The sequence below is a fragment of the Hylobates moloch genome, unplaced genomic scaffold (genome assembly GCF_009828535.3).
Source record: "Hylobates moloch isolate HMO894 unplaced genomic scaffold, HMol_V3 SCAFFOLD_11, whole genome shotgun sequence".
Lineage (NCBI taxonomy): Eukaryota > Metazoa > Chordata > Mammalia > Primates > Hylobatidae > Hylobates > Hylobates moloch.
In genome coordinates, this window is record NW_026652286.1 from 91,460,896 (window position 1) to 91,482,533 (window position 21,638).

General features: G+C 47.0%; 1 protein-coding gene and 1 long non-coding RNA gene across 2 annotated transcripts in view; one reads left to right on the top strand and one right to left on the bottom strand.

Moving 5' to 3' along the window:
* The window catches only part of TREH (trehalase), a 33,346-nt gene extending 15,224 nt beyond the window's left edge, over window positions 1-18,122 (bottom strand). Inside the window, exons 1-6 of the mRNA XM_032167628.2 lie at window positions 18,011-18,122; window positions 1,740-1,840; window positions 1,453-1,597; window positions 1,282-1,369; window positions 291-391; window positions 38-130 (exon numbers count right to left, since the gene is read on the bottom strand). Coding sequence (XP_032023519.1) covers window positions 38-130; window positions 291-391; window positions 1,282-1,369; window positions 1,453-1,597; window positions 1,740-1,840; window positions 18,011-18,099 — 617 coding nt within the window. The 5' untranslated portion in view covers window positions 18,100-18,122. The remainder of the gene's footprint in view (window positions 1-37; window positions 131-290; window positions 392-1,281; window positions 1,370-1,452; window positions 1,598-1,739; window positions 1,841-18,010) is intronic.
* The window catches only part of LOC131384566 (uncharacterized), a 36,824-nt gene that overhangs the window by 2,850 nt on the left and 12,336 nt on the right, over window positions 1-21,638 (top strand). Inside the window, exon 2 of the long non-coding RNA XR_009215543.1 lies at window positions 20,414-20,550. This is a non-coding gene — a long non-coding RNA (uncharacterized LOC131384566). The remainder of the gene's footprint in view (window positions 1-20,413; window positions 20,551-21,638) is intronic.

The window sequence follows — 21,638 nt, forward strand, 5'->3', positions numbered from 1 at the left end:
CTCCCCACCTAGGCTGGAGGTGCCTGGCCCCCCTCACATTTTCACCAGGTCCAAGAAGTTCTGCAGCATGCCCTTCACCGTCTCAGCCATCTCTGACAGGAGCAGACCCTCCATGACCCAGTAGGAGTCCCTGGGGAAGGGGCAGCTTAGGCACCACCCTGCTGCCTCCCTCTGCCCTGCACACCAGCCAGTGAGGCACTCTGCCCTGCTCGAGACACCCTGCTGGCCCTGGGTTTCTTCACCACTGCCAGTACTGCAGGCCCCTTGGTCTCTCGGGCCTGGGTGCTCACCAGTAGTAGAACTCAACAAAGCGACCGCCAGGCACAATGAAGGGATGTTCTGCGTAGATGAGAGAGAACCGCTCAGGGTGGCTGAGAACCTCTGGCTTCATCTGGAGTCGGGAGAGAGGGCAAGGGGAGCCTAGAATCCCCATGGAAGCAGAGGCTGCAGGCAGCTGGGGGATCTGAGGCCCCGGGAGTCACAGCTTTGGAGCCAGGCAGTTGGGTTCAGCTCTGGCTCCACTGCTGCTCAGCCATGTAATCAAGGCCTGGCTGCTGGAAGCCTTGGGGTCCTCATCCCTCACCTGCCAGCCTTGGGAGTCCCGGCTCAACTTGGTGCCGGGTAGAAGACCCGACCACTCAGCCAGGCACCGGGCAGGTATCCGCCAAGCAGTGGCCATTACGAAGACCCATGGTGGGCTGGGTGGGTGAGGGGGGTGCCAGCCCCCCCTTTCCCCTCTACTCCCCATCCTTGCTGCCACCACCCAGCCAGGCCCAGAGGATTGTCCCATCACCCCCATTCTCTGAGCCAGGTGGGGATAAAACCCCAAACCCTTTCCCCAGGTGAGGGGATGTGGATGAGCAAAGTAGCTCAGGACAGGGCTGAGCACAGGGCCTGGCCCCACGCAGCAGTAGCACTGATTCCTCCTGAGACGGAGGCCTGGCCCAGGAGCTCAGGGAAGGAGAGAGCCCAGCAGGCAGTGAACATCTACCCAGTGGTGCCAGAGGCAGTGCTGGGCAGCCTGGAGGTGGCAGGGCAGGCTAGGGTTTCCTGGGGAGGCTAAGGAGCCTTCCTGGAGGAGGTGAGGTGTTAGAAGTAGATGCTGCCCTTCTGACCTCAGAAGTTCTTTCTAGAGGGCCTCTATTTGGGGACCCAGGGGCCAGGGACTGTTTTCTCAGGAAAGGAAACCTGATCTGTGCTCCGGAGACACTGTGGGCCCCAGGCACATTCCTCTCTTCAGTTCCCTTGGCCAAGCCTTGGGCAGGCCCAGGACGCTGATACCTTCTTCCCCAGCTTCTTCCAGAGCTGGTGCAGCTGCCCTGCCCAGGCACGCAGTTTGGCATCTGAAATCTTCTGCAGGAACTGGGGGCTGGAAGAACACAGGCCCCACAGCGTTCAGGGAGGCAGCTCAGTTGGAAGGGACCTGCTCTTGTTTCCTGTCCAGAGTCATACCTGTCTTTCCAGTCTGCAGGGGTCCAGGGCTGCAGCTCCTGCCCCTTGGCCTGGAAGTGTTCGTGGACAAACGCCTGCAGCTGCTCCCTGGGGATGCTGTGATTGTGGTCCCTGGACAGCTCAGTGAAGGTCTGCAGGACTTGTTCTGGAGAGCAGGCAGCAGGGAGGGGTCAGCAGGGTGTCACAAGCCACTCCCTGATCACAGGGGCCTCTCTGCTTGGTCTTGCCCCCTGCCTTCTTTGGAGAGAAGGTTCTTTGGAGAGGAGGTTCAGCCCTAGGTGCTTCACCTGGAGCTACAGACAGTGGCATGTCCACAAACTGCTTGTCATCCTGGTAGAGCTTGGCCATTTGAACTTGGTGTAGGAGCTCCCCGTGGCAGTAAATCTCGCTGCAGAGACAGGGATAGGAGCAGGTCAGGTCACCACCACCACCCCATTAGGACAGAAGAGAAGGCTAGAGTCTGTGGCAGACTGGTCAAGGCATGTTCCCTGGGACTGGACAAGGGGTGTGTGTGTGTGTGTGTGTGTGTGTGTGTGTGTGTGTGTGTTAGGAGTTTGTGGGTTGGAGTGACATACAGGGCTGAGGGAACAAGTAGGGTGTTTGGACAGTAAAGTACCTGTCCGACTGCCTGAGCCCACACTGGTTGCTAATTTGAGATGGTGTAGAATAGCTGGTGGACAAAGGGAGGTTAGCACTTTAATCATACTAGTGTGGCCAATTCTCTGTACAATGGCCCTGTGTAGACTCGATTGGAAGAGCTTATGGCAGAAACCTGGGAGGTGCACTCAGTGGTGATGGCTGAGATTGGGCCAGAACATTTCCAGGCGGTGTATGGTATAAGCCATTCAAGAGACAATTACTAGCTGGCCCTTGGGTGTTTCCTGAAACTGCCTCCATGACAGCAGGACACAAAATAATCCTGAAACCTGAAATACACATAATATCTTGGGTGATGTCAGAGGAGCACTCTGTAACAAAGGCAGTGCCCAGAAGAGTTCCTGAATAAAATGGAAACGATTTATTCAGGAGCCTGCTGTTCAGGGAATGCAAGGAGGTGCTAATGGTATTCAGGAGCAGGAAGCCTCTTTCCCCCTACGGCCAACTTTGGAAGCACCGAGGAGCTGTTGGATCCTAGTGCTACATAGGAGGGGCCCTATGAACAGCTCTTGGTTGAACAACAAAAAGCTGCTTGGTTTATGGGTAGAAAGACCTTGTTTGGAAGGCCTTTGCACTCTGAGGATGGAAAATCTTTGAAGAAGGTAAGAACAAATCACCTCAGTGGACTGAATTGCATGCTGTTTTCCTTGCAGTGATAGAAGAATCGAATGATAAAAGCCCCTGTGTTTGGGTTTTTACTGACTCATGGGCAGTAGCCAATGGCCTGGCAGATGGGCAGTGAAAAACTGAACCATTAAAGTGTTGCCCACCTGGGGCATAACCATATGGAAATGTAAGGGGCACATTAAATTAGCTTTGCATATCAGGTTGTAGATGCAAATGTGCAAAATACTACAAGAAGCTATATTAGAACAGAAGATGCTGTACCAATATGGACCACCAAGTTACATTTCTTCAGATCAAAGAACACAATTGACAGCAGCTAGTGTCCAGCAACGGGCCAAGCAATACCACAGCAAGTGGGCATATGGTGTTGCATACCGTCCTCAGAGTGGCGCTTTGATAGAGAATGGGACAGTTGAAACATTTGCTGTCTACAGTGGGGGAGGGAGATAAAAGCATGAAGGGGTGGCTTACATATCTTCAAAAATGTGTGCTCTGGCCGGGCACGGTGGCTCATGCCTGTAATCCCAGCACTTTGGGAGGCTGAGGCGGGTGGGTCACTTGAGGTCAGGAGTTCAAGACCAGCCTGGGCAATATGGTGAAACCGCATCTCCACTAAAAATACAAAAATTAGCCAGGTGTGGTGGCATGTGCCTGTGATCCCAGCTACTTGGGAGGCTGAGGCTGAGGCTGAGGCAGGAGAATCACTTGAACCCAGGAGGTGGAGGTTGCAATGAACCGAGATCGCGCCACTGCAATCCAGCTTGGGTGACAAGAGCAAGACTCTGTCTTAAAAAAAAAAAAAAAAAAAAAAGTGTGTGCTCACATTCAGCTTGAGAGGAGCCAAGGGAGGTCTCCACTGGTTGGATTCCCCTAATTTTTCTGGGGGATCTGGGAAGAGGGAGGGCGGAGTTGTTCGTATGACTATATGATTTGTTCCCACATCATCTCAACTACTTTTTTCCTACCCAATACAGTCGTGGCCCCACAACTAGGACTGCAAATGTGGGTGTCAGAAGAAGGGACAATTCTCAAAGAAAAAACTGCAACTGGCCGGGCGCGGTGGCTCACGCCTGTGATCCCAGCACTTTTGGGAGGCCGAGGCGGGCAGATCACAAGGTCAGGAGAACAAGACCATCCTGGCTAACACAGTGAAACCCCGTCTCTACTAAAAGTACAAAAAACTAGCTGGGCGTGGTGGCAGGAGCCTGTAGTCCCAGCTGCTCAGGAGGCTGAGGCAGGAGGATGGCGTGAACCTGGGAGGTGGAGCTTGCAGTGAGCCGAGATCACGCCACTGCACTCCAGCCTGGGCAACAGAGCGAGACTCTGTCTCAAAAAAAAAAAAAAAAAAAGAAAGAAAAAACTGCAACTGTACCTTTAAACCTTCATGCCAGATTTACTAAGGGCCTTATGGGTGTGTTGTGCCTTCACAGCATCTGGCTAAATTTGGCTTCTTAGTGAATGCAGCTGTATTGCCTAGTGGTCAAGATAGCCCACTAGTTCCACACCTTTGTAACTCTTCCGTATATGAATGGGAGCAGACTGAGGGCCAGGCACCTGCAACACTACTATTACTGCTGGCAATGTGGATCAGCACAGTGGCCAAGCCTAATATCCCTTCCAAAGGTGGAAAAATTTGGTAAAAATCAATGATAGGCCAGGCGCGGTGGCTCACGCCTGTAATCCCAGCACTTTGGAAGGCCGAGGCGGGTGGATCAGGAGGTCAGGAGATCAAGACCATCCTGGCCAACATGGCAACACCCCCATCTCTACTAAAAATACAAAAATTAGCTGGGCATGGTGGTGCTTGTAATTCTAGCTACTTGGGAGTCTGAGGCAGGAGAATTGCTTGAACCCAGGAGGTGGAGGTTGCAGTGGGCTGATGTTGCACCACTGCACTGCAGCCTGGACAATGGAGTAAAACTCCATCTCAAAAAAAAAAAAAAAAATCATGACAGATGGTGAGGAAGAGACATAGTAGCTGAGGATAAAGGAATGAGTAAATGGGTTATACAATGAGGGGAATCCAATGTCACATTGGTGTCTGGAGAGATTAGAAACAAGAGAATAAGATTGTCTCTTAGCACGATTATACCAGATGCCTGAAAGGGGGAAGCCATACATTTGCCAATACGACTCCTGCTGTTGGGCCCTGACAAGGTCAAAGGGCAGCCTGCAAACCTGAGTGGCACTGCTCTGAGATTTGGTCATGTGATATGATGATGAGCTGCACCAATTGCTGACAACAGAATGTAACTCTAGCAATGTGCCAGAGACTTTTGACTCTTAATTTTCAGGTTACATCTACTATGAAGGATACCAGTTGGGAAGGAATTTCTGGGAACTACTCTTTTTGGGGCCTTTGGATTGTGTGATTTACAACTCCTGGCAGACTAATCACTGCGTAACTGTAAACCTTCACTGCGTAACTGTAAACCTTGATCACTGAATGCTTAGAAAGGTCTCCGGTTAAAATGAGCGAAATGCAGCAGCAGCATGGCCAGCCTGTCCCAATGAGCTCCATGCACAAATGCAGATCACCCTTGTTTTTGTGGATGAAAAGCTGTTAAACAGAATAGAAAAAAAATTTATTTTTTTTTTGTTTTTTACTTTTTTTTGAGACGGAGTTTTGCTCTTGTTGCCCAGGCTGGAGTGCAATGGCATGATCTCGGCTCACCGCAACCTCTGCCTCCTGGGTTCAAGCAATTCTCCTGCCTCAGCCTCCCGAGTAGCTGGGATTACAGGCATGTGCCACCATGCCCGGCTAATTTTGTATTTTTAGTAGAGATGGGGTTTCTCTATGTTGGTCAGGCTGGTCTCAAACTCCCAACTTCAGGTGATCTGCCCATCTCAGCCTCCCAAAGTGCTGGGATTACAGGTGTGAGCCACTGCACCCGGCCTATTTTTTCTTTTTTAGACAAGAGTTTGCTCTATCACCCAGGCTGGAATGCAGTGATGCAATCACAGCTCATTGCAACCTCAGTCTCCCAGGCCCAAGTGATCCTCCCACCTCAGCCTCCTGAGTAGCTGGGACTACTGGCATATGCCAGCATATCCAGCTAATTTTTTCTATTTTTTTTGTAGAGACAGGGTCTCAATATGTTGCCCAGGCTGGTCTTGAACTCCTGGGTTCAAGTGATCCTCCTGGCTTCAAGTGATCCTCCCAGCTTGGCCTCCCAAAGTGTTGAGATTACTTTGGCATGGGCCAGCATGCCCAGCCCAAATGGGTTTCTTATAGTATTAAAGCAGTAGGCATCCCATGATTTGTCCAAATTCTCCTGGGGAACAGCCCCATACTGAGACAAGGAAGGCTATGGGAGGCCTTATGGCATACTCAAACTAATTACACCTAGGTGTGATGACCACTCATCTAACCCTAGTATGAGGAACTCACAAATTCTGGGTACAAAACATGTATCCTAATGGCACTCAGGCCTTTAATACAAAATGGCAACAGCATACATGGTGGAATAAACATTGGCCCATGAGATATAAAAGGCTCTAAGGGAGATAGGTTCCCCCATCATGGAACAAGCTGAATTTATTAATCCTATTTTTTTCACCTTAAAGTCTTTTATCCCTAACAAATTTACTTTTTTTTTTTTTTTTTTGAGACCGAGTCTCATTCTGTCGCCCAGTCTGGAGTGCAGTGGCGCCATCTCAGCTCACTGCAACCTCCACCTCCCAGGTGCAAGCAATTCTCATGCCTCAGCCTCCCAAGTTGCTGGGATTATAGGCATGTGCCACCACACCCAGCTAATTTTTGTATTTTAGTAGAGACAGGGTTTCACCATGTTGGCCAGGCTGGTCTTGAACCTTCTGACCTCAGATGATCCAGCTGCCTCGGCCTCCCAGAGTGTTGGGATTACAGGCGTGAGCCACCGCACCCAGCCTACAAATTTACTTTTAACAAGGAGAAGCATTTAGAGAAAAAGACATATTAGAGGAGGAGGGAATACTTCCAAACTCATTCTACAAAGCCAGTATTACCCTGATACCAAAACCAGATGAAGACACATCAAAAAAAATAAAATGAAACTATAGGCCAGTATCACTAATGAATATTGATGCAAAAATCCTCAACGAAACACTAGTAAACCTTGGCTAGGCATGGTGGCAAAACCCTGTCTCTACAAAAAAAATGAAAAAATTAGCTGGGCGTGGTGGCATGCACTCGTAGTCCCAGTTGCTTGGGAGGCTGAGGTGGCAGGATCACTTGAGCCCAGGAGGCAGAGGTTGCAGAGCCGTGATTGTGCTGCTGTACTCCAGCCTGGGCAACAGGGTGAGACTCTGTCTCAAAAAGAAAAGAAAAGAAAGAAAGATTTTCCATGTTCATTATTTATGGATTGGAAGAATCAATATTTTTAAAATGTTCATATGGGCTGGGCGCAGTGGCTCATGCCTGTAATCCCAGCACTTTGGGAGGCCAAGGCAGGCGGATCACTTGAGGTTAGGAGTTCGAGACCAGCCTGACCAACATGGTGAAACCCCATCTTTACTAAAAATACAAAAATTAGCCAGGCATGGTGGTGCATGCCTGTAGTCCCAGCTACTCGGGAGGCCGAGGCAGGAGAATTGCTTGAACCCGGGAGGCAGAGCTTGCGCCACTGCGCTCCAGCCTGGGTGACAGAGCAAGACTCCATCTAAGAATAAATAAATAAATAAGGAGCTCATACAACTCTATTTAAAAAAACTAATAATCCAATTAAATATGGGCAAAAGAACTGAATAGACATTACTCAAAAGCAGACATACATTCCCTTAAGTAAGAAAAGAAATAAAAAAGACATACAAATGGCAAACAAGCAAATGAAAAGGTGCTCAATATAATTGATCATCAAAGAAATGCAAATCAAAACTACAATGAGATAGCATTTCATCCCTATTAAAATGGCTTTTATCCAAAAACCAGGTCATAACAAATGCTGGTGAGGATGTGAAGAAAAGGAAACCCTCATACACTGTTGGTGGGAATGTAAATTAGTACAACCACTATGGAGAACAGTTTGAAGGTTCCTCAAAAAACTAAAAATAGAGCTACCATATGATCCAGCAATCCCATTGCTAGATATATGACCAAAAGAAAAGAATCAATGTATCAAAGAGATATCTGCATTCCCATGTTTATTGCAGCACTATTGACAATAGCCAAGATTTGGAAGCAACCTAAGTGTCCATCGACTGATGAATGGATAAAGAAAATGTGGTACATATCCACAATAGAGTACTATTCAGCCATAAAAAAGAATGAGATCCTGCCATTTGCAAGAACATGGATGGAACTGGAGGTCATTATATTAAGTGAAATAAGCCAGACACAGAAAGACAAACTTCATATGTTCTCACTTATTTGTGGGAGCTTAAAATTAAAACAATTGAACTCATGGAGATAGTAGAATGATGATTAGGAGAGGCTGGAAAGGGTAGTGGTATAGTGGCAGGAGTCGCAGGGAGGTGGGGATGGTTAATGGTACAAAAAAATAGAAATAATGAATAAGACCTAGTATTTGCTAGAACAACAGGTGACTAGTCAAAAATAATTTAATTGTACATTTAAAAATAACTAAAAGAGTATAATCAGATTGTTTGTAACACAAAGGATAAATGCTTGAGGTGGTGGACACCCCATGTACCCTGATGTGATTATTACCCATTGCATGCCTGTATCAAAATATCTCATGTAATTCATAAATATATATATACCTACTATGTACCTCCAAAAATTAAAAATAAAAAAAGAACAAAACAAAACAAAAGATTAAATGAGGGGCTTCAAATGTCTTAAATATTAAATAAATGTAAGGTATTATTTTTTATTTAAAAAAAGAAATCAATTTCCAGTTCCACTCCCCTCCCCAGAGATTGGGAGGTCAGGCTGATATCACTTGGATCAAAGCCCCACCTCTCCAAACACACAGTTTGGTCTTTCTGGCATGTCCAGTCCTGGTCCTGAGTCAGCTAGTTAGTATAATCCATCTAGAGCCTCACCATGAATGCCAAAGACACACCTATCATTTGGGAAATTCCAAGAGTTTAGAAGTTACTTCCCAGCAACCTGGGTCAAAGAACAGACAAACTCTATTATACAACAGTCCAGTCCCTAGCCTTTACCCATAGATCCCTTGTAGCAAAACAATTATGCTTTCCTGAGCAACTGCATTTGGGACAGCATTTTTGTGACAGACAGAGATAATATCAACATGAATATGCCGAAAATTTAGAGGAGCTAGTGTGGAAGTAGAGATAGGAGCGTTTAGCTCAATTTCCCAATACATGTGACCCTCAATATTAGTATTATAATCTTGCCAACAATGTCAGTGCTTTATTATGGTAGATGTAACCTGAAAAATAAGAGTCAAAAGATGTTCACACATTACTAGAGTCCCATTTTCATTAATAATTAGTCCAGTTCATCACCAGATCATATGACAAAATGTCTCTCAGGATAAGGCAACTCAGGCTGGCAGGTTCCCCTTTGATCCTGTCAGTTTCCAGAGCAGGAGTGGTCTTGGCAAAATATGGCTTTACCCTTTCAGGCGTCAAGTATAATTGAATGAAGAGGCGATACCATCTTTTTCTCTGATCTTCTTTCTAAGCATTAATGTAATAGTGGACTTCCCTCACTGCATTTCTTATTAATGCATGGATTCATTCATTTATTCCCAGCTACTACACCTCTTTCTCTCCATTTATACCCAAACTTTTCCACCTTTGGAAAGGACATTGGGTTAGGCCACTGTGTTTATCCAGATTGTAGGTAGAAACACTTGTCTTGTAAATGCTTCTCCTTTAGTCCACTCCCATTCATATAGGGCAGGCTTACACAGGTACAGAACTAGTAAGCCATCTTGAGCAGTAGGCAATATATTTGTATTTATTGTTAGCCCCATTTTTGCTAGATAAGGTGAAGGCACAACCTGCCCCATCAGACCCTTAGGAATTTTCACATAAAAATTTAAGAATATAGTTATATTTTCTTGCTTAGGAATAATTCCTGCCTCTTGCATTTGTATCTGCAGTCCTAATTCAGAATTCTAGCAGATAAATGTAACAAAGAGATTAAAATAATTGAAAAGAATCAAGCAGAAACCCTAAAGCTGAAAAATGCAATTGGCATACTGAAGAATGCATTGGAGTCCTTTAATAGCCGAATTGATCAAGCAGAAGAAAGAATTAGTGAGCTTGAAGACAGGCTATTTGAAAATACACAATCAGAGGAGACAAGAGAAAAAAGAATAAAAAACAAAGAAGCATGCCTACAGGATCTAGAAAATACAATCAAAATGCCTCAGCAAATCTAAGACGTACTGTACTTAAAGAGGAGGTAGAGAAAGAGATAGGGACAGAAAGTTTATTCAAAGGGATAATAACAGAGAACTTCCCAAACCTAGAGAAAGATATCAATATCCAAGAACAAGAAGGTTATAGAACACCAAGCAGATTTAACCCAAAGACTACCTCAAGGCATTTAATAATCAAACTAAAGGTCAAGGACAAAGAAAGGATCCTAAAAGCAGCAAGAGAAATGAAACAAATAATATACAATGGAGCTCAGTGGTTCAAATTGGTGAGAAGTCTGGCAGCAGACTTCTCAGTGGAAATCTTACAATCCAGAAGAGAATGGCTTAACATATTTAAAGTGCTGAAGGAAAAAAAACTTTTACCCTTGAATAGTATATCTGGTGAAAATATCCTTCAACCATGAAGGAGAAATAAAGACTTTCCCAGACAAACAAAAGCTGAGGGATTTCATCAATACCAGACCAGTCCTACAAGAAATGCTAAAGAGTGTACTTTGATCAGAAAGAATAGGATGTTAACACGCAATAAGAAATCACCTGGGCTGGTCACGGTGGCTCATGCCTGTAATCCCAGCACTTTGGGAGGCTGAGGCGAGAGGATCACTTGAGGAGTTCGTGACCAACCTGACCAACATGGTGAAATCTTGTCTCTACCAAAAAATACAAAAAAATTAGCCGGGTGTGGTGGCATGCACTTGTAGTCCCAGGTACTGAGGAGGCTGAGGTGGGGGAATCGCTTGAACCGGGGAGGTGGAGGTTGCAGTGAGCTGAGATCTCGCCACTGCACTCCAGCCTGAGCAACAGAGTGAGACACTGTGTCAGAAAAAAAAAGAAAAAAAAAGTTAATGATTGCTGGGCTCAGTGGCTCATGCCTATAATCCCAGCACTTTGGGAGGCTGAGGCAGGCAGATTACTTGAGGTCAGAAATTCAAGACCAGCCTGGCCAACATGGAGAAACCCCATCTCTACTAAAAATACGAAAAATTAGCTGGGTGTGGTGGTGCATACCTGTAATCACAGCTACTCTGGAGGCTGAGGCATGAGAATTGCTTGAACCCAGGAGATGGCAGTTGTGATAAGCTGAGATTGCGCCACTGCACTCCAGCCTGGGTGACAGAGCGAGACTCCATCTCAAAAAAAAAAAAAAAAAAAAAAAATCACCTGAAGGTACAAAACTCACTGGTAATAGTAAGCACACAGAAAAAACACAGAATATAATAACACTAGAACTGTGGTGTGTAAACTACTCTTATCCTATGTATCTGCAGTCCTGGGACCACTGGAATTTACTGGAACCACTGAATCAGCTGGGAAAAAGAAAGTTTAATGTGGGGAAGAAAGAAAATGGTATAGTCATACCACATTGGAAGAATTGCTAGTCATCGTCCCCCAGCCCCTCTTCCTTTTAACTTCCAGAAAAGCAGAAGAATCTATCTAATAGGGACAAACCCTTGAGCCCCCTTGCGTTGAGTGTGAGCACATACTTGTGAAGGCATGTAAGCCAGCCTTTCGTACCTTCATACCCTTATTCCCTGCTGTTTTAGATAGCACCTGCTTCAACTGCCCATCCCAATTCTCTATTGAACCACTCCTCTGAAGATGAAAGTGTTCCTTGATCTGAAGAAATGTAACTCAGTGGTTCAAATTGGTGGAATATCTTTTGTTCTGACCCTTTTACAGTGTCAGTATTTTGAGCATTTGCATCTACCACTGGCCATGCAAAGCCCAGTCCAGAATCACTGTCTACTCTTGTCAGGACCCATTTGTAGCCCTCCAGGCCTACCAGCATCAGTCCACCTTGACAGGTATGTGCAGGGCCTTCCCTCCAAGGTCATCTTCCCACAGCCATGTGCGGTCTTTCTCTTTTTAGCAGACAGAAAAGTACTTACTGGCATTTTGTGCCTCAGCGGGAAAAGAGGACTAAGTCTAAATTCAGCTCTTCTCTGCATGGCTGCTGCCCCGCAATGTCCATTTATTTCATGAACACACGTGGCCACCTCAGGTGAGCACGCAGGGATGCCTGCTTGTTGCCCCGGTTCCCTTTTGATCCTGGAAAGGGGTTCTTCTGATGGGCATCAACATAACCTGCTTTAATGCACTCCTAAAATTCCTGTTGTGATTTCTATATAGAAAAGGTTCCCATTGTCCTTCTGCCTGACCACATGGCCAGGCCATTGGCCACTGTCCAAGAGTTAGTAAAAACATAAACAGTATGCAGTTCAACCCACAGAGCTGATTTGTTTTTGCCTTCTTTGATCAGAGTGACAACCTTCCAAACAGTAGGCTGTTCATTCACCTTGGGACTGCCATCCATAAGCCAAACAGCTCTTTATTAGTCAATCGAGAGCTGTCAATAGGGCACTGTCCAATTGACAATAGAATCTAACAACTCCTTGAGTGGGTCCAAAGTCAGTCCTAGGGGAAAAGAGTCTCTCTGCTTTTGAATACACTGAATAACTCTGCATTCCCCCAGGAGCTTGTTCCTGATCCAGCCATTTCCATTTCATTATGGAACTCTTCTGGGCCCTGCCCACTCTCTGCGAGCATTTCCCCAAGATATTATAGGTATTTCAGGTTTCAAGATTATCTTACATCCTTCAGTCATAGGGGCAATTTCAAATAATGTCTGATAGCAAGCTAATAATTACCTCTCACATGGAAATTCTCTAGTCCAAAGTCTCAGCACTCGTGCCAGGAGGTGCTCTAAGACTTTTGCTATAAAGTCCAGTCTATGCTCCAGAGAAGGCTAACAGTCTCTGTGGACTTGGGCATTCTTATTGGTTCCCATTTGGAATGTCTAATCAATATTGCTCGATGAGTGGATTTCCATACCTTCTGTTTTACAGTACTAGGTAATGGAAATATTTCCTGGTCAGATACAATATCCATCCCTGTAATACATTCAGGTAGAAGAGACGCAACCACTCCACATAAAACCTGTTCAAGCACATACCAGTTTTTTGTTTTGTTTTGTTTTTGAGATGGAGTTTCGCTCTTGTTGCCCAAGCTGGAGTGCAATGGCGCGATCTTAGCTCACTGCAACCTCTGCCTCCTGGGTTCAAGTGATTCTCCTGCCTCAGCCTCCCGAGTAGCTGGGATTACAGGTGCGCACCACCACGCCCGGCTAATTATGTATTTTTAGTAGAGACAGGGTTTCTCCATGTTGGTCAGGCTGGTCTTGAACTCCTGATCTCAGATGATCCACCCACCTGTGCCTCCCAAAGTGCTGGGATTACAGGCGTGAGCCACTGCACCTGGCCGCATTTTTATATTCTCTCAATCTCATTGCAGTGCCCATCAGGGCTTCAGCAGTTGTTTTTGGTACCACAGTGCAGGACTGGAGGTTGTAATTCCACTGACCAGAATCTAAGCATGGCCCATCTTTTACTTTCAGTTTGGCTATTAGAGATAAAAATCTATAGGGATTGTATATTTGCTTTTCTTCTTCGTAGTATACATTTCCCTATGCACATGAGTCAACTCCCCAAAAGTTAGTGATCAATCATCTCTAATTTCCATTGGTAACTTTTACCTCCAGTAACCGATTGTAGCATGACTGCTCTTCACACTATGGGTGAGACTGTAGCCACTCGAGAATGAAAGTTTTCTCATCCCCTGCCCTTTCAACTTTTCTTTTCCCAACCCATATGTTTCAGTGAGTCAGGGTCATTCTAGTAAATCCACATTTTCTGACACCAACTGCAATACTGCAATTTAATCCTGGCACTAACCATCGGGAGTTAGTGCAGAATCCACATTCAGGTTAAGGGCACGGTCCTGAGTGAGACGGCCTCACTTCTGACACCAGCTACAAGTTCAGGGGTCCCCAGGCCACCTGCACTTATTACCAAGTGGCTACAAATGTAGGGGTTCCCATAACCCTTTCAGATTTGATAATTTGCTAGAGCAACTCACAGGATTCAGAAAAGCTTACAGTTATGCTTAGGGCTATAGTTTTATTATAAGAATACAAGCCAGGATGAGCCAAATGAAGGGATGTGTGGGGCAAGGTCTAGGGGGGCCCTGAATGTAGAGCTTCTGCGTCCTTTCCCCATGGAACCAGGACGTTTTCCCTCCTGGCTCATCAATGTGTTCACCAACCAGGACTTGGTATTTGTTTGTTTTATTTGTTTGTTTGTTGAGACAAGGTCTCACTCTGTCACCTGGGCTGGAGTGCAGTGGTGCAATCTCAACTCACTGCAACCTCCACCTCCCAGGTTGAAGTGATTCTCCCATCTTAGCCTCCTCAATAGCTGGGATTACAGGCATGCACCACCACGCCCCGCTAATTTTTGGCATTTTTGGTAGAGACAGGGTTTCACCATGTTGGCCAGGCTACTCTCAAACTCCTGGCCTCAAGTGATCCACCCACCTCGGCCCCCCAAAGTGTTGGGATTACAGGCATGAGCCACGTGCCCAGCCTACTGACCAGGACTTTGAAGTCCAGAGTTTTTATTGGGGTTTCATGACATAGGCATAATTGATTGAATCATTGATCATGTAATTGAACTCCATCTCCAGTCCCTTCTCCTCCCTGAAGGTTGAAAAGTTGGGCTGATATCATGTGGAGACCAAAATCCCAACCCTCTACACATATGCTTGGCCTTTCTGGCATGGCCTGCCTTCATGTGGAGTCATCTTGTTAGCAGAAGCTGTCTAGGGACCCATCATAAGTCACCTCATTAACAAAAGCTATCAAGAGCCTGGGAAACATGGCAAAACCCCATCTCTACAAAAAATACAAAAATTAGCCAGGCATGGTGGCACACACCTAGTCCCAGCTACTCAGGAGGCCAAAGTGGGAAGATCATCTAAGCCCAGAGAGGTTGAGGCTGCAGTGAGCCATGACTGCACCACTGCACTCCAGCCTGGGTGACAGAGTGAGACCCTGTCTCAAAAAGCAATCAGGCCAGGTGCAGTGACTCATGCCTGTAATCCCAGCACTTGGGAGGCCGAGGTGGGTGGATTGCTTGAGGTCAGGAGTTTAAGACCAGCCTGGCCAACATGGTGAAACCCCGTCTCTACTAAAAATACAAAAATTAGCCAGGCGTGGTGGTGCATGCCTATAGTCCCAGCTACTTGGGAGGCTGAGGTAGGAGAATCACTTGAACCCTGGGGGCAGAGGTTACATTGAGCCAAAATCTCGCCACTGCACTCCGGCCTGGGCAACAGAGCTAGATTCCGTCTCAAAAAAAAAAAAAAAAAACCAATAATCAGGGACCACTATGAATAACAGACATTCCTATCACTTGGGAGATTCCAAGAGCTTAGAGGTTACCTTGGAGGAACCCAAGACAAAGACGAAACAAATTCTTCATTATACAAGAAGTGGCTTGTGCATGAAAGGATTGACTCGGCAGGTCTGCTGTGTTCAAACCCTGCACATTTCAGAGAAAGTTCTGGCCTGTGACCAGCCCTGAGAGATAAGATTTAAATTACCGAAATATGCTGCCTGATAAGTCTGTTTTTCTGGGGCCTTGGGCCATGCCAGATATTTGATGCTAATAATGTGATTTGTGGCAGGGGCCTTTGGCCACCCAGTATCAGTTTGAACTCTGGAGAGTGAGTAACTGAGGTCAGCCACACAGGTAGTCCATGCTCCCATCACTGACCTCCAATAAAAACACTGGACACCAACACTCGGGTGAGCTTTTGTGGTTGGCAATACTTCATGCGTGCTGTCACATGTTATTGCTGGAAAAATCAAGTGCTGTCCATATAAATCCATTGGGAGAGGAAAAACTGGAAGATTGAGCTTATTTTCTCCTGGACTTGGCCCTAGAATATTTCACCTTCGATGGCTTTAACATGTATCCTTTCACTGTAAGAAACCATAATCGGCCGGGCGCGGTGGCTCATGCCTATAATCCCGGCACTTTGGGAGGCCAAGGCAGATCACAAGGACAAGAGATCGAGACTATTCTTGCCAACATGGCAACACCCCTGTCTCTACTAAAAATACAAAAATTAGCTGGGCGTGGTGGCAGGCGCCTATAGTCCCAGCTACTGGGGAGGCTGAGGCGGGAGAATCGCTTGAACCCAGAAGGTGGAGGTTGCAGCGAGCCGTGATTGCACCACTGCACTCCAACCTGGTGACAGAGCGAGACTCTGTCTCAAAAAAAGAAAAAAAAATGAAACCATAATCATGGTATAACCATTTGGAAGTGTTAATGAATCACGGGCCTGAGGCTGGTCTTAGGGAACACCAATAAAGTCATCTTCCCCTACATTTGGCAAACAGCCTGATGCTTGACAAAACACTGGACCACTCAGCCTCTCTCAAGTCCTCATTACAATTGCTCAGGACAAAACCTATTAATTATCCCAGGTATAATTTTCCCCTTTATACTCCACAATTGTCATGGGCAAGCACTGTCAACTCTCCCTGTAACACACACCCGCATTGAACCCCTTGTCTCTGTCTGTAGTCTAACCACTGGAGCCCAAGCCCAAACCTTGTTGCCTGGAGCCCCACTCTCCCCGGGCCTGTTCCCCCTCTGCCCCAGTCACACAGGCCTTCTTCCCAGTCCCTGAACAGCGCCTCAGGGCCTCTGCACGGCCCTTTCCATGCCTGGACTGTCCTCTCCCAGATCAGCTCAGCGATGGTTCCTGCCACAATTCTGCTCACACATCACCTCCTCAGAGACACCTTCCCTCCCCATCCTCTCTAACACAACCTCTGCTCACCCACACCAGCGGGTCCTAACTTCTCTCTACTTCAAACTGTGCTTCTGTTACTGTTTTGCTTCTATTATTATTATTATTATTATTATTATTGTTATTATCATTATTATTATTATTTGAGACAGAGTTTCACTCTTGTTGCCCAGACTGGAGTGCAATGGCGCGATCTTGGCTCACTGCAACCTCCACCTCCCGAGTTCAAGCGACTCTCCTGCCTCGGCCTCCCGAGTAGCTGGGATTACAGGCGTGCACCACCATGCCCGGCTAATTTTGTATTTTTCGTAGAGATGGGGTTTCACTATGTTGGCCAGGCTGGTCTCGAACTCCTGACCTCAGATGATAGCTCCCACCTTGGCCTCCCAAAGTGCTGGGATTACAGGCGTGAGCCACCGTGCCCAGCTGTTTTTCTTCTATTATTATTGTTCTTGCAGGAGCTGGTAAAGTGGCTGATGTGGCCACAGCTCCATAAATCCATGTGGAACAAAGGGTGGACATTACCTGAGTGCAGGAGACAGGACAGAGTCACTCATCTCTGTCCCTGGTGATGGAAACTCAGGCTCAGGAAAGAGCCTTGACCTGTCCCGGGTCACAGAGAGAGTATTAGGGTCAGGGCTCAAGCCCAGGTTCTGTCGTCAGGCCCTTAGGCTGCCTCTCACACCCAGGCTAGGAAGCTGGAGCAGAAAGTTTGCTAGAACAATCCTGAGAAGAGGCCTGCACAGTTCAAGGGGCAGCTTGGAGGAGGAGAGGAAGGGAGGGCGGGCTCTGGCCAGCGGGCTCTTGGACCTCAGGCCAGGCTCTGGCAGCTACATCTGGTATCAGGACTGCAGGTCCTGGCGGGGGGCGGTGGCTCACGCTTGTATTTCCAGCACAGTCGCCAAGCCTAATGTCCCTTCCAAAGGTGGAAAATTTTGGTAAAAATCAATGACAGGCTGGGCGTGGTGGTGCATGCCTGTGATTCCAGCTACTCAGGAGGCTGAGGCACAAGAATCTCTTGAACCCGGGAGGTCTGGGCTGCAGTGAGTGGAAATGGTGCCACTGTACTCCACCTGGACGACCGAGCAAGACTCTAACAAAAACAAACAAACAAACAAACAAACAAAAAAACGGACTGCAGGTGCAGTGACCAGCACAGAGCCTGCTACACGGGAATTCTCATTTTCTTCTCTTCCCTACTCTTTCCTTCCTTTATAATCTCTTCCTTTCCCTCTGAAGTACTGACCCCAGAGCTTGAGATCTCATCCCAGCCTCCCTCTTACTGCCATCCTCCCCTGCTACCTTCCCCACACCCCTACCTCTCACAGGGTGGGGGTAGGGCCTCCTGGGACCCCAGTCCCAGCCCCAGCAGCAGTAGCAGGCACAGCTCCCAGGTCCTCCCTGGCATGGTAGCTGTGACTGTGACTGAATGAGCAAGCCCAGGCACCTTTGGCTTGCTGGGCACAGCCTGGCTCACCTGCCTGTCCAAGTCGGCCAAAGTCCAGCCTTTGAGGCGTGGCCACCTGAGGGGACGTGTGCTTGGTCTGTGTGTGGCCCGCTCGCCCCTCCTGCTCTCAGGGCACAGTGGCCACCTCCCCTGCTTCTACTTTGCCTCTTCTATTTCACAGTCTCAGCGGGTGCCAATGGCTCAGGCCCTTCCTCAGAGCATGGGGGTGGGGGTGGGGAATGGGCACCCAAAGGCCAGGGACACAGTCGAGGCCACACACCTGTAACCTGGATGCCAAGTTCCTTGGGTGGCCTCAAGACCACCAACCTCAGAGAGTTACCATTTCCCTTAACATTTCAAATGGAAAGGCTCAAGATCCTGTCCCTGGTGTGGTGTGAAATTCAGGGACTCTCATTGTTATCTGCAAGAGATACGGCAGGAGCACAGGACAGTAGAACCATTCTGTCTGGGGAGGACTAAAGGAGACCCACCATAGTGCCATAGTGTGTCATTTGTAATGAGTCTTTTTTTTTTTTTTTTTTTTTGAGACTGAGTCTCACTCTGTCGCTAGGCTGGAGTGCAGTGGCATGATCTCGGCTCACTGCCACCTCCACCTCCCGGGTTCAAGCAATTCTCCTGCCTCAGCATCCTGAATAGCTGGGACTACAGGCGCCCGCCACCACGCCAAGCTAATTTTTGTATTTTTAGTAGAGACGGGGTTTCACTGTGTTGGCCAGGATGGTCTCAATCTCTTGACCTCATGCTCCGCTTGCCTTGGCCTCCCAAAGTGCTGGGATTACCGGCGTGAGCCACTTCGCCAGTCCTAATGAGTCTTGATGATCGCATAGGAGTTTGCCAAGGGAATGGGCTGGAGACCACTACAATGTATGCAGAGCATGTGAAGAGAAGAGCAAAGCCCTCGGCCTAGCTGCAGAGAACTTGGTGTTCATGCAGGGAAGGGTTTTGAGATAGGGTGGAGGAACATGTTGGCACCAGTCTGGAAATGGTCTTTGCCAAGCCAAGGAATGTAATTCCCCAAAGTGGAACCAGCGGAGAAGTTTGTGAGCTTAAGAAGCAGATTCAGGCTGGGTGCAGTGGCTCACGCCTGTAATCCCACCACTTTGGGAGGCCGAGGCAGGTGGATCACCTGAGGACATGAGTTCAACACCAGCCTGGCCAACATGGTGAAACCCCGCCTCTACAAAAATACAAAAATTAGCTGGGCATGATGGCGGGTGCCTGTAATCCCAGCTCCTCAGGAGGCTGAGGTGGGAGAATCGCTTCAACTCGGGAGACAGAGGTTGTTGTGAGCCGAGATCGTGCCACTGCACTCCAGCCTGGGCAACAGAGTAAGACTCTGTCTCCAAAAAAAAAAAAAAAAAAAAAAAGCAGATTCGGTTACTTTTACTTTAGGAGGCTCATCCCCTCAACATATGGAAGGTGAGCTGAAGGGACAGGGGACAGGGGGTGGGCAAGGCACATGGAGTTTAATGATTGGCGTGACCTCTCCTGAAGGACTTAGGTTTGCTGTTAAGGATGTCAGTTGTGGCACCTGAGCAGTGTTTGCTGCTATTAAAAAGAAAAACCTTAGACAAATTAAATTTAACCGTTTATTCAAGCAAAGAAATGACTCATGAATCAGGCAGCACTCTGAACTAGTAAAGGTTCAGATAGCTTCACCCAGTAATGTGGGCAGCTGGCATTGTTTTTTTGTTTGCTTTGTTTTTTGAGACAGGGTCTCGCTCTGTCGCCCAGGCTGGACGGCTCATTGCAGCCTTGATCTCTCAGGTTCAAGGGATTCTCCCACCTCAGCCTCCTGAGTAGCTGGGACCACAGCACATGCCACCACGCCCAACTAATTTTTAAATTAAAAAAAAAATCTATCTATCTATCTATCTATATATATATATGTATATAGATTTTGTTTTTTAGAGATTGGGTCTCTGCATGTTGTCCAGGCTGGTGTGGAACTCCTGAGTTCAAGCAATCCTCCTGCCTCATCCTTCCAATGTATTGGGATTACAGGTGTGAGCCACCATGACTGGTCAACAATTTTTAAATGTACAATTCAATTTCCTTTTATTACATTCACAGTGCTGTGCAACCACCCTTGCATTCTTTGGATAAATCTCACTTGGTCATGATGTCTAATCCTTTTAACAAACTGTTGGATTTGGCTTGCGAGTATTTTTTTGAGGAATTTTGCATCAATATGTATAGAGGATATTTGACTAATTTTCTTTCCTTGTGATTTTCTTTTATTTTGGACACACAGCCTTGCTCCATCACCCAGGCTGGAATACAGTGGCATGAACACAGCTCACCACAACCTCCACCTCCTGGGGCTCAAGTGATCATCTGGCCTCAACCTTCTGAGTAGCCAGGACTACAGGTGCATGCCACCACGCCTGGGTAATTTTAAAATTTTTTTTGATAGAGACTACATCTGACTGTGTCGCCCAGGCTGGTCTTGAACTCCTGGCCTCAAGTGATCCTCCCGCCTTGGCCTCCCAAAGTGTTTCTCCCCGAGTGTGAGCCACCATGCCCAGCCCTCTTGTGATGTCTTTATCTGGCTTTAATATCAGGGTAATGTTAGCCTCATAGCGTGAGTTAGGAAATACGCCCCTCTTCTATTTGTGGAAGTGTTTGAGAAAGATTAATGTTAATTCTTTAAATGTTTGGTAGAATTTACCAATGAAGCCATCTGGTCCTGGACCATATTAGGCAGAAACAATACATATATGGGGGATGGGGGTAGAGAGAGAGAGTTTGAGAGGTAGCTGGCAAGTCCAAAATCTCTAGGGTAGGCTGGCAGGCTGGAGAAACAGGGAAGAAGCTGCAGTTCAAGTCTGAAGGCAGCGTGCTGGGAGAATTCCCTCTTCTTCTGGGGAGGTCAGTCTTTTTCAAATTAAAGTCTTCAACTGATGGGATAAGGGAGGGTAACCTGCTTTACTCAAAGTCTACAAATTTAAATGTTATTTTCATCTAAAAAATATCTTCACAGAAACATCTAGAATAATGCTTGACCAACTATCTGGATACCTTTGCCTAGCCATGTTGACACATAAAATTAAACATCTTTTTTTTCTTTTTTTTGAGATGGAGTCTCGCTCTGTTGCCCAGGCTGGAGTGCAGTGGCGCGATCTTGGCTCATTGCAACATCTGCCTCCTACGTTTAAGCGATTCTCCTGCCTCAGCCTCCTGAGTAGCTGGGATTACAGGCGCCCACCACCACACCCAGCTACTTTTTGTATTTTTAGAAGAGATGGAGTTTCACCGTGTTAGCCAGGCTGGTCTTGAATTCCTGGCCTCAGGTGATCCACCCGCCTTGGCCTCCCAAAGTGCTAGGATTACAGGCATGAGCCACTGCGCCCGGCATAAACATCTTTTTTTATTGCAAGGTTTTTACTGCCATCTCTTTACTTGTTATGCCTATTGAGACTTTTTACTTCTTGCGTCAGTTTAGATAATTTCTATTTCTAGGAATTTTTCTGTTTCAT